Source organism: Lactuca saligna, chromosome 5 (genome assembly GCF_052625555.1).
Source record: "Lactuca saligna cultivar CGN05327 chromosome 5, ASM5262555v1, whole genome shotgun sequence".
In the NCBI taxonomy this organism is placed as follows: Eukaryota; Viridiplantae; Streptophyta; class Magnoliopsida; order Asterales; family Asteraceae; genus Lactuca; species Lactuca saligna.
In genome coordinates this window covers 37652872-37665150 of record NC_136421.1, presented here as the reverse complement: position 1 = coordinate 37665150, position 12279 = coordinate 37652872, and the positions used below count along the sequence as shown (strand labels likewise).

Here is a 12279-nt window from a genome sequence, read left to right as displayed (position 1 = left end):
GGTATGATGTACTATGATCCATTTATCGAAATAAACATATTTTCACTTTCGGACAAAGTAAACATAAATTGTTCTCAAATTTAAACGATCTCACGGTATACAATACTGAAATGGTTAAAAACATCATATTTTCACCTTTGGACAAAGTAGGATTTTACAAGATATTCAAAGAAGCTCTTCTTTACCATGAAAAATATATAAAAAGATTGTATTTTTTTTTCTTTGTTCTTCGCCAACAAAACAACAAATAAGAACAAGAAAAGTAGACGTTTACTTTCACTGCAACACACAGCCTTGTTCTGCTGCTTTCAAGTCCTGATATGCCCTCCTTAACCTCTGTAATTAACAGTTAATGCTAATTATTAACTATGGAACTATGATGACAATTGACACTTTGACAGCTGGCATGTTTTATTATAAAATGATAAAAAAGAATTTAAGAAATGTACCGCTGTTGTATCTTTCATGCGAAGGAGGTCCAATCTTTCTTGTGGTCTTCGATTTGATAAAGTAGCAAGCTGCATCCAGATGATTATATCTCATAAAGATTAAAATTTGGGTTTTATGATTTTATAAACAAAAAGTTTAAATAATGATTCTTACCCAAAAACTGAAGGATTCAAGATCCCTTGTTGATGGCATCATACCTTGTGCTTTATGTAGTTCTGTGAGTCTCATTTGATCTTCATCACAACATATAACACAACCATAAGAGAGGGAGAAACAAGTAATGAAAAAAGACATCAAAATGGAAAGGATTTATAAAAGTTTACCTCCTTGTGCTGCTTCTTGAGCTAACCTTATCCAAGATCGAGCATATTCTGCCATTACATCTGTCATATCCTGCAACTATAACCACCAAAAAATATACAAAAAACAACTTTTTTTTTTTTACTCATATTCCCATCATACCCTTCAAATTTGGTAAAATTATAAGTTAAAAAGTATAATTACATCGGATCTCTCTTTTGTCCCTTCAGTTGGAGATAAATCATGCACCCATTCAATCTCAGCAACACGATACCTTCATTATATATGGGAAAAAATACGAATCACCAACTTTAAAACCAAATTTAAAATCTTGAAAAAAAAAAAAAGATATGATAAGAATGATGCTAACCCATCTTGATCCCAGTTTCGAAGGATGTGGCACCTTCGCCTACTTTCAACCTGAAAATTTTTGATCTCTTTAGCATCAAAAACAACAGTTAGAGCTTCATTTTCAAAATCTTCTATGATACCCATGAGTTTTCTAAAGTATAGATCAATCATAAAGAGGGTTACAAGAAATGAAACAAATGATATTTGATTTTAATCTCACCTTCAAGAAAAAACGCCCATCTGGAAGTGGCTCACAACTGCATGATTCAGAACAAATTACTACTACTAATTATTAAATCTGCTTAACACAAACCTTAAAGATATAAAGACTGATGATTTAAAAAAAAATACTCTGTAATTTCCACTTCACATGCATAATCAGCTACAGATCCAGTGCTAGTGTCAAGTATAACCTACATTATATGCAAAAAAAAAAAAGTGTTAACGAGACTCTAACAATCCGCTTTTATCAATGGATCCAGAAGAAGAACACACAAAATATCTACCATTCCCATTCGTCGATTTCCTTCCATGATTCTCCTGACCTGTGATTTAAGCATAAAGATAATTGAAATATATTCAAAGCAGATGTGTTGATAGCATGGATTAAAAAAAACTCACCATAAGTCTATAACGGGCTTCAAATATATTTAAGTGGAACTTCTGGCAAGGTAGCACAACATCCATCACAAAAAGAGGTAACAAATCAGGACCCATTTTACTCAAACTCTCATTCTCCAATTTCCTTTCTGCATATTCCACAGGGAAGTTCCTCTCTATTATACTTTTCAGTGTCACACTGCTCAATAAAAGATTGTATATTACTTAAGATGGTTAGAAAGGGCATATTAAATTTTTATACCGAGTCAACTCACCTTATTGCACAAGTTCTTGGACTGATAAACAGAACTGTTCGACACAATGGGCATCTGTTTCCTGAAACAGATATTCAAAATCCAAAGAAAATTAGTGAACTTGTAAGAGAAGTTATAGAGAAAGAATGACTCACAGCACTTACCCTGGTCCATTGACTGAAAGAGGCATGAACGACAAAAGGTATGCCCACATGGAGTTGTGATTGGATCATAGAATAACTTGAAGCAAAGAGTGCAATCAAAGTCATCTGTACGTGGTGTCTGAATCTGACCATGTGTTCTTTTCCCAAATATATCGACTGTAAACTTTTCTAACTTCTTTAGAGCATTGCTAGAGAGAAAGAGAGAGTATGTGATGCATCAAGAAAAGAAAAAAAACATGAAATTCTTAAAGTGGACAAGAATATTGCAGAAACATACCTTGAAGCATCGAGTTGAAGACCTGTAAGAATTACATCACGGGCTTGTTCAAATCTTTCTAACTGCCAAAACATATGATCAATATGAGTGTCATGAATAGAGGTATGATATAGGAACTGGGGTCTTATTCTTACCAAAATGAGTGCATTTGCCTTCAGTATGTATGCCATTACAGTGTGATTCTGTAAGTTCATAAAGTGCTCGGCATCCTTTAATGCAAGCTGAATAGAGTTCATGGATTCAAATGATTTTGTGGTTAAAAATGTAAACAGAAACAATAAAGCTTCAAAAAAATAAAGATGATGATTCGCATACACTGGCATGGGTTGTAGGATCAAGCCCAATTAATGGTCTAAGTTCAGATGCAGCAGCTGGTCTGTGTTTCAGAAAGTGGCCAATCTTTAGGTAAGCAGCACATCGGTTGCTAAGAATGATAGGATCATCTGGCTTGATATTATGAGCTCTTGAGTAATAATTCACTGCCTGGTTGATTAACATTAGTTATTAAGAACTAGGAAGTTTGTTAACTCACTTTCAGGCTCAAAAGGAAGAAACAAAAGAACAGAATGTATAAAGCAAATGGTTTCATTACTTACCTCTTCATAACGATTCACTCTGAGTGCTTTGTTGGCCATTTTCATTAGGTCAAGAAGATGAGTAGAACGCCCTGTGTCTAAAGACTCTTCTTGATCTCCCTGAATTCAAACTTTAGAAGTTCAGATAGCAATAAACCAAAACTTCAAACTTCCATAGATGTCCATTATCAAGCTAAAACACAGAAAATGCAAGTGAACTCAACCACTGAATTACATCCCCTCCTTGGGGGCAAAAAGAGCTTCGCTTCTATATCGATATCAATTTCCCCAAATTTTTCATCAACATTGTTATAGTTAGCAATAAAAAAAATTTGCAGACAAAAAGTAGAATTCATTGTCTGCCAAAGTAAAGTGCAAGTCTCTTTTCTGCACATAGATCACATAAAACTACGTTGATACGAAATCAATGATAGTAGAAACATTTTCCCAGCATTTAATTGCTATTTAAGCAATTTAGGGTGAATAATCCTAAAATCTCACCAAAACAAAATCCTCGACGTCTTCAATTCCTTCCAAGCTAAATCCAGCTGATGATTCTTCATCGGTAGCCATTTTGCAGACAGGCCAAATTGGAGAAGAACGCAGCCACAAAAAGGTGTATATAATATAGTATATACAATGAATATGGAAACAAAGAAGAGAGTGAAAGGAGATTGTTAAAGCATTAATTGAAGATGGAGGATAAGAGCGTGTTCTTTCAAGAATCCTTCGTTCCATACACGGACGACATTCATTTACGCGTACTCTTCACTTTCTCTTTAAATCTACTACATGTAGGTGATTAAAATTCAGAGCTTTCGCTCTCAAAATATTGGATTCGTTTGAAGAATGACAATTCTACAATGACAAAGTGAAGTTTGTTGGACGTTGACGTGTATTTTGACTGTTCTGTGTGGTTCTTTCATCATCTTACCCAAAGAAATCCTAGTGATTTAGTACATAATTTTATAAAATCATTTGATTTTAAAAGATGCCAATTTTGATAACTTGTAAATGAATATTATATTTTATGTTTGAAGGTTAAATGTTTAAAATAAATTGATTAGCTATAAAAATGTGCTTAAAAGTAATGTAATTTATTGTGTAATACTTACTGGTTTTCCTTTTGTAATTGTATTATTCAACACGATTATTTTCTCCTAAAAAAAAGTAAACGACTGATGAAAAAATATTATTCATGATTTCCATGTTTTTATTAGAGAAATCATAAGAAGTTTGATTGGACTTTGATTGCTATAAATATATTATACATGTCTGTCTCACATTTAAGGCCGAACCAATATCTCCAAGTTATTAGGGCCCTAAATTTTAATGCCCAATATTGTAATTGTCTTTGATAGTTTAGGATAAGCATAAGCCAAAAGGAAATAAAGGTCGACCATGGAGTGAAAGTTGGAGAAAACTAAGCGTCAACCGATTCTTCAGAAATTAATTGCGGTCTCCAAGACTCCAAGACGCTAAGACCCCAACGAATATTGATTTAGGGAGGTGATTTGTAAAAATATCCGAAAGTCCAAATAAAAATCCAAAAATTTGATCCGAAAGTAACCGAAATTTCAGATATCCGGATTTTTGGATATCCAAAATTGAATATCCGAAATTTCGGATTTGGATACAGATAGTGATTTTATAGATTTTTAGACATTTCGGATATCCAAAAATATGATTTTTTTTAATTAATATTAAATTTATTACTTGAAATTTGAAAAACCCCTACTTAATTATCAAATAGAAAACTTTTGGTAGGTATGTTTCTCCATATTAATAAATTAGTGTATTAGTTTATAATCACATATCCGAAAATCCACTATATCTCTCTTTCTTGGCATCCTCCTAAAATCATTAATAAAAATTTAAATTTTGATAAGCTCTTAGTATCTTTAAACCTTGACTTGAGGGTTGTTTGATAGTTGTTAACCGAGTAAAATCTAGCTGAGTCAGAGCCCTGACTGAGTCACAAGCTCTGACTAAAATTGTAACGTCCCATTTTTCACAACAAAAACTTTTCATTTTTATTAAGGCAAAACTTCCCAATTTATAAATCCACTAGCATGTTTTTTCTAATAATTCATACATCAGTAAAATCAAATGTAACACCCAGTCCAGGTATTATTTACATTTTGGTCCCTTATATATTGAATTACTACTTTTGGACCTTGTAATTAGTGAGTTTAGAGGAAGGAGGGACCATTTCTGCTAATTGCGGATTTTGGAGCCGGAGCCTGAACGCGGGGAGTTCCCCTGAGGAACGCTTTGCGTTCCCACACTGAATGAAAACCCTAATTTTTAGGGTTTGGGACCTATATAAACAACATTATGACTCAAGCCCTGGCCTCCTTACCAGCCTTTCAACCTCAGAAACCCTAGATAGCCTCTCATTCCTTACTCTTGTGTGTTTTTGCCCTTGTGAAGTTCATTGTGGTGATTAGAAGCTTGAAAGGAGAAAGAAGAAGCTAGTGAAGAAGAACTTAAGTATCTTAAGCTCAAGGATTTGGGATAGCACACCTTTTGGCACTCATTTAAGGTAACGAACTTTCAACTTGCCTTATGAATGCTTAGATCTATGTTAATGGAGTTTTGGACCTTATTAGGTCCCAAGAATGGATTTTATGAGTCCAATCTGTTTCTGGACTTAGGGTTGCCACCCTTGATGCTATTTGTGTCCCAATATTAGTAAAGTTTCATCTTTGAGGTCTTAATGGGTTTATACAGGAGTTATGGCCATATTTATGGAAGTTGATTGCTATTTCTTGAGATTGGGACTTTTAAGGACATGCAAAGTCACCAAGTCCATGATTTTATGATTCTAGAGGTCCTAGATAGCTTGGATCTGTGTTTGGATAGCATAGCTTAAGCATTAAATGCTTAATGGTCAGTTTTTGGAAACTGGAGGTGAACGCCCTACGTAGGTCTTGGAATGCGTTGCGTTCCCACTAGGACTCACGATCTGACCAAGGAGGAACGTCCAACATTCCACAAGGGAACACCCTGCGTTCGTCGCGTCAGTGGGCTTTTTTGGGCCATTTCCTTGGACTAGGTGATTATGGCCTTAGTCGATTATTCTTTTGGGCTGTTAGTGGACCTTATTACATGTTGGGCTTGAGGTAGGCCCATTTGAGAATTTGGGCCCAATTTAGAAAATTGGGCCATAAGTGGGCCATTAGTGGGCTTGGGGAGACCATATGGAATTGGGCCTTCATGTTATGGATTTGAGCCTAACTCATGGGTCCATTTAGATCAGAGGTAAAATGGTTATTCTACCCTAAGAAGGGTTATTGGATTTTGACTAAGTGTTATTGTGATAATGATAACCGGGAGTCGTTGGAGCAGCCGTTAGGGATCCTTACTGTAACGACCCAAATTTCAAGACTGAAAATTTCATTTTAATTTAATAATAAAACCACGAGTCCCAACAATTCCTTCTAAACATATCACAACAAAGTATCAAGTCTAAAACATTATTTATTTTATCAGAGTAAACATCCCAGGCTGAAACTCCTTTGGTGTGTATGCCATGCGATCGCCCCGAGCTCTTCCCTCCGCTACCGGAAATACCTGAAATCAAGTTGAAAACCGTAAGCACGAAGTTTAGTGAGTTCCCCAACCTACCACATACTATGCATAAGCACATACTGCAAATATTGGGCCACACCCGCTACTTCTGGCCTCATCTATTACATCGGGCCTCACTCGCTACATCCGTTCCTACCCGATCCCAGGCCCCGCCTGGCTTCGAGCCCCGCTCGGTGTACAAATTTGTTTCTCTTAGGCCTTGCCTGTCTTTGGGCCCTTCCCACTAAACACATACAAACAAATAACCTTAGCACATAACACATAAACTGTCAGACCCTGTTATTTTCCTGTTCTAAGGCCTCGTCCCTGTCCTGCTATTGGTAGCCATGGAACCCTGTCCAAGCTCCTACTGTTAGTGAGATACGTTCCACCGCCCATACTCACCTTCCTCCTATCTCAAGACTCTCCCCTGCTCTACTACTAATGAGATATGGAACCGCATCCACACTCTGCTAGTGATGAGGTACGGGACCTCGCCCATACTCACCTCCCTACCAGGCACATAAAAGTATCACACAGACAACAAGTATAATCTAGCTTGCAAAGGCACCCACCCGACATCGGACCTTGGTCTGAAATATCATACTAGCATACAGTGCCTAGGGCTAACCTCGGGTCTTCCTACTCATAAACTTTATGGGTCAGAATTGTGGCTGTAGACCCATTCACACAATGAGGAGACTCACCTTGCACTGCTGAACCCTTGCTGATACACTTCAGGCTTTGCTTAGAGAAGTGGTCCTGAGCCGAAAAGCTCTTCTTCTCAGAGCCGTTGAGCAATCCGGGGCTTCCGCCTCGTGCTAGGGAGGTTCCCTAGGCTTTTCGGGGGGTTTCGGGGCTAGATAGAGGTTCTAGAGAGAAAGTAAAGAGAAGAAAGAATGGGAAAAAAGTGAAGAAAATGAGGGTGGGAGAGGTTCTATTTATAGGGTGAAATGTGGCTGAACTTGGTGCCACATGTCACCATCTGGTAGCAAGACTTTGGGAGAAAGTAATGGCCAAGATTGTGTTACATCACCCATTTTCGCACAACACACTTCCGACTTCTAAAATCTGTATCTTTCACATACGAGCTCTGTTTTTGACATTCTTTATATCCACGCGTAGGTAAAAATAAGATCTACAACTTTCATTTTGACTCCGTTGGCTAATTCTTGACCGATCTTAAATTTAAAAGTACGAAAAGATTATACTGTTAAATATCCGCGTAAAATTCATAACTTCTACATACGGACTATGTTTTCGTCTGTATTTTTACCGTTGAGTTCCTATTAATGAGATCTTCAATTCTCATTTAGTTCGCCTAGGCCAAAAACCGTTCGATCTAAAATTCGAGTTTCGGACTGTGCACTGCTAAGCAAAATCTTAGAAAATTCATAACTTCCTCATACGCAGTCAGATTTTGGCATTCTTTTTTGTATGTTCTTGGTTTAACGTATACTAAAACTTTTGTTTATATTTCTAAGGCTAAAAAGTCCTCCATCGTAAATTCACTATTTACGTCTCCCGGTGTCGTGCCGGTTTTGCCGTAAAACTTTGACGGACCATAACGTCTTCTTTATAACTTGGATTTCAGCGTTCTTTATATATACGAAACCCTTGAGACGTATTCTAAAACTTGGTTAAGATTATTTATTCTAATTAATCTTTTGTCGAAAAGTCGCTTTCGACCCTTATTAGCTCTAAATTGACTAGCCCGGATCTACGGGCGTTACACATACTATCTTCCACATCTATTCGTACTTTCCTCAAGAATTTCCTTGACTCCACCAAGTACCTTAGTCTACTACTATTTCTCCCAACACTACTCTCATCCTAGGCTTACCCTAGAGAATCCACTAAACCATCCCATACTCAGCTGCTGAAGGACTTCTGATATGTGCATAATTAGTTAATTATTTAGCACATATTCTTAATCATTTTTAATTAATTATGTGAATAATGTGGACAAAAGGTACTTAAAATGTTTTGAATTTTGTTTTCAGTCCAGAAGACATGCTTGGAAGTAAAAGGGAGCAAGGGAAAACAATTGAAGACCAAAGAATGAAAATAAGAGACAAAAGTCCACCTACTCGGCGAGTAGACGACTCTACTCGGCGAGTACACGAGGATGTTCCAGAAGATAGCTACGATTCCTGATTCAAGACGGATAACTATGCACCTACTTGGCGAGTTGGTCCTGCTACTCGCCGAGTACACCCTGTTTTGAGATATCTATAAAAACCGAATCTTTATCCAATGGGACAACATTCCTGGCAATTTTTGAAGGTCATGCTGCGACTAAGAGCCCTAGAAGACGCTGAGGAACCCTAAGCTTCAATCTTTTGAAGAATTCAAGCAACTAGGTTAATCCTACCAGTTAGATTTAGGAATTGAATATGTTTGATCTAGTAAAACTTGTTTTTATGTTTGTTTCTACTGCAACTATGAACTAAATTCGTTTTTGTTTCTGTTTGGGGAATACCAAGGAACTCCTATGGTTTAATTATTAATTTTTGTTTGATTGTTTATTGGTGATTTATTAAATTAAGTTTGTTAAAGAACCTTATGCATTAATCACTACTATATTTTGTTAATTGGAAGACAATTAGGTTGCATGAACATCTCTTAGTTGTTAACCTTAGATGTCTATGTGAACACTAAACCATATGCTTAGAAGTAATGATTATGAAACTAAGATTAATAAGACAATAGGAAGATTAATGTGTGAGCTTGTTTGTGAAACCATCAAACAAGAGGTTAATTGAATTAATAACTTAATTGACCACTACAAATCTTATTTAATCCAAATCATTAATCTAGGGAATTAATTAGTTTAAACACTTGATCACCGCTTAAATTAGTTAATTGTCTAAGGGTTAGGAGTAATGAACATGAACCTAACTATTATAATTGGTAACCAATAGCAATTAATCTATCATAAATACAAATAACCATAGGAGTGAATTGGTTGAACCTAAATAGAAACATCTTTATCAAATTTGGTGAATAGTTGTTGCTTTAGTTATTTAGTTAATTTAGTGTGCCTAAGTTTCTAGTCTTGCAAAACTAGAAGAAACCCCTTTTACTTTTATTAGTTGTTTTAGTTAAAATTAGTTATTAGTTTAATTTTCCGTTCCCTGAGTTCGACACCTTACTTACTAATCTATACCACTAAAAGACAGGTTCACTGCCTTTGTGTGTTAAATTTATTAATTAAAAGTAGGGATAAAACAAGTGCATTTTACACACATCAAGTTTTTGGCGCCGTTGCCGGGGAACGTTTCTAAATAATTAATCTAATTCCTAATTTTTTCGATCCTTTGTGTGAGTCTACTTGCATAGAGTTCATTTATTGCAATTTAGTAATTAGTAATTAGGTTTTAGCATCTGTTTTAGTTTTAGTATTAAATTTAGAATTTTTTTTCAAAATATCGTTGATACTCGCCGAGTGCAATCGCACCTACTCGGCGAGTAGCAGTTTAATTAGCAGTAAATTTTAATTTTTTTAGTACATTTTTTTTTGTTCTTTTTACGCTTTTATTCTATTTATTTCAGGACTTTCATGACCAGAGGATCAAACACACCACTGGTACCCCCGTTTGAAGATCCCGAATCCGCATTGAAAAGGAACAAAGGAAAGGACGTGGAAAGTTCAAGTACACCAAAGAAGTCACCTTTGTCCAACTTGAAGACCATTTTTGGGAAAAAGAAGAGCAGTAAATCAGGAGCATCTAGCGCCTCTTTGATAATCGAAGAACCAATTCAAGAAGATATCGGATACGAGACCGAGGAAGAAGAGGAGGCAACGTACGAGCACGAAACCGAGTCCGTGGAAGAGTTAGCTTTCACAATGGATAACATTGATGAAATCCTCATGGGAGAATGGAAGAAGAGGATGCGCGACGACAATGGCCCGGGACTTGTGCAACCCGCAATTCCCGCGACTGCTACCTTCGAGCTAAAGGGTCATATCCTAGCTTCACTCAAAGAAATACCTTTTTATGGGAAAGATCATGAAGATGCCTACAAGCATTTGGATGAAGTCAATGATGTAGCTGATTACTTCAATATTCCAAATGTAACCCGCGAGACTCAACTACTTCGTATGCTTCCGGTAACATTCAAGGGTGCTGCTAAAGACTGGCTCAAGTCACTTCCCCCCGGATCAGTCACTACTTGGGCCAAGATGAAGGAAGAATTCATTGATCACTTTTGCCCACCTTCTAAGATAGCCAAGCTGCAGAAGGCCATTGCAAACTTTGAACAACAAGCTGGAGAGTCGCTATATGAAGCATGGGAGAGGTATAAGAGTCTACTAAGAAATTGCCCACACCATGATCTAAACAGCCAGCAAGAAGTCTCCATCTTCTATGATGGGGTCAATGTCACAACCAGGCAGTTACTAGATTCGCAAGGCCCACTTACAAAGAAGCCACCCCCGGTGATTAAAGAATTGATTGAATTCTCTAAACACTCTAGAGAATACCATAACCCTAGTCATGATGTCACTAGGGGAGCCGCTTATGCTGCTACTGAAGACTTATCCGCGGTCATGGCTATGCTAAAAACCATTGATAGGAGAATGGATAAAATGGATCAAACGATCCATGCTATTCGGGTGGGTTGTGAAAATTGCAATGGACCTCACCTCACTAGAGACTGCGATCTGGATGAGAATGGCAACAAGAAGGCGCAAGCATGTTACTTGAGTGGAGACTGATATGATGTAGATTGGCACAAACAAAAGAAAGAGTGGCTTCCTTATGATGATTACAAGAAAGCCAAGGAGGAGAAGTATAGACAAAAAGGGAGAGGGTTCTACCAAAAGGAGGAGCCGGTGCAAGAAAGGAAGCCAAGCTTGGAAGATATGCTTACTAAATTTGTAGCTGCTTCAGAAAAAAGCATAGTGACCATGATGCTGCTATTCAAGAAACAAGAACCGTGCTCAGGAACCAGCAAGCATCTATCCACAATATAGAAACACAGCTTGGGCAACTTGCTCAACAACTTAACCAAAGGTCACCGGGTGAACTTCCTAGCAAAACCGAAAATAACCCACGAGGCACTCACATAAACATTGTCACAATAAGAAGTGGGAAGATAATCACTCCCCTGGCACCCATTCGGACTGAAGCACCCAAGGACTCACAGAAGGATGAAGCGGAAAAACCAGTAGAAAACCAAAAGTTACAATCTGAGAGTCCTACTCGCCGAGTAGAGCCGATGGACTCGGCGAGTACACCATCAAAAACATGTGAACAATCTCCTGAAAAGCCTTACCAGCCTCCAATGCCATACCCAACCCGAGCCAAGAAAGAGAAGCAGGAAGAGGAATATCAGAAGTTTCTAGACCACATTAAGACTCTTCATATCAACATACCGTTCATTGAAGCCGTCATGCAAATGCCCAAGTATGCAAAGTTCCTTAAGGAACTCCTCACCAATAGAAGAAAGATGGAAGAAGTGAAGAAGGTAGTGCTTAATGAGAACTGCTCCGCTGCAATGCTAAATAAGCTACCAAAGAAGAAGGGTGATCCGGGGAGCTTGACTTTACCTTGCCAATTTGGCAACTTGGCTGCAATTCATGCCTTAGCTGATTCTGGAGCAAGTGTGAACCTTATGCCATACTCATTCTTTTAGAAGCTGGACCTCCCGGAGCCAAGGCCAATTCGCATGGCAATACATTTGGCGAACAAGACAGTCACCTTCCCAAGAGGCATATGCGAAGATTTGCT

General features: G+C 37.5%; 1 protein-coding gene and 1 non-coding gene across 2 annotated transcripts; both read right to left on the bottom strand.

Moving 5' to 3' along the window:
- Positions 1-162: 162 nt before the first annotated feature.
- LOC144997958 (zinc finger (C3HC4-type RING finger) family protein) lies at positions 163-3841 on the bottom strand. The gene is made up of 17 exons (XM_078957812.1): positions 3473-3841; positions 2993-3091; positions 2712-2879; positions 2531-2617; positions 2397-2458; positions 2120-2307; positions 1977-2037; positions 1723-1900; positions 1608-1646; positions 1453-1514; positions 1322-1358; positions 1121-1170; positions 955-1024; positions 774-849; positions 604-683; positions 450-518; positions 163-336 (listed from the first exon to the last, which is right to left on the bottom strand). Exons 1-17 carry the CDS (start codon positions 3707-3709, stop codon positions 277-279), a joined length of 1623 nt encoding a protein of 540 aa, XP_078813938.1. The 5' UTR covers positions 3710-3841; the 3' UTR covers positions 163-276.
- A 6938-nt stretch (positions 3842-10779) lies between these two features.
- Positions 10780-10885, bottom strand: LOC144999151 (small nucleolar RNA R71). The gene has a single exon (XR_013660671.1). It is a non-coding gene; the product is annotated as a small nucleolar RNA R71 (small nucleolar RNA).
- Positions 10886-12279: the final 1394 nt, after the last annotated feature.

Bases quoted from the DNA above. Each gene is read 5' to 3' on its own strand.
- LOC144997958 (XM_078957812.1), bottom strand. From the start codon at position 3,709: ATGGAACGAAGGATTCTTGAAAGAACACGCTCTTATCCTCCATCTTCA. The intron at 2,880-2,992 runs GTAAGTAATGAA...TTAATCAACCAG, and splicing joins GAGTGAATCGTTATGAAGAG to GCAGTGAATTATTACTCAAG. The intron at 684-773 runs GTAAACTTTTAT...GTTGTGATGAAG, and splicing joins TCAAGAAGCAGCACAAGGAG to ATCAAATGAGACTCACAGAA.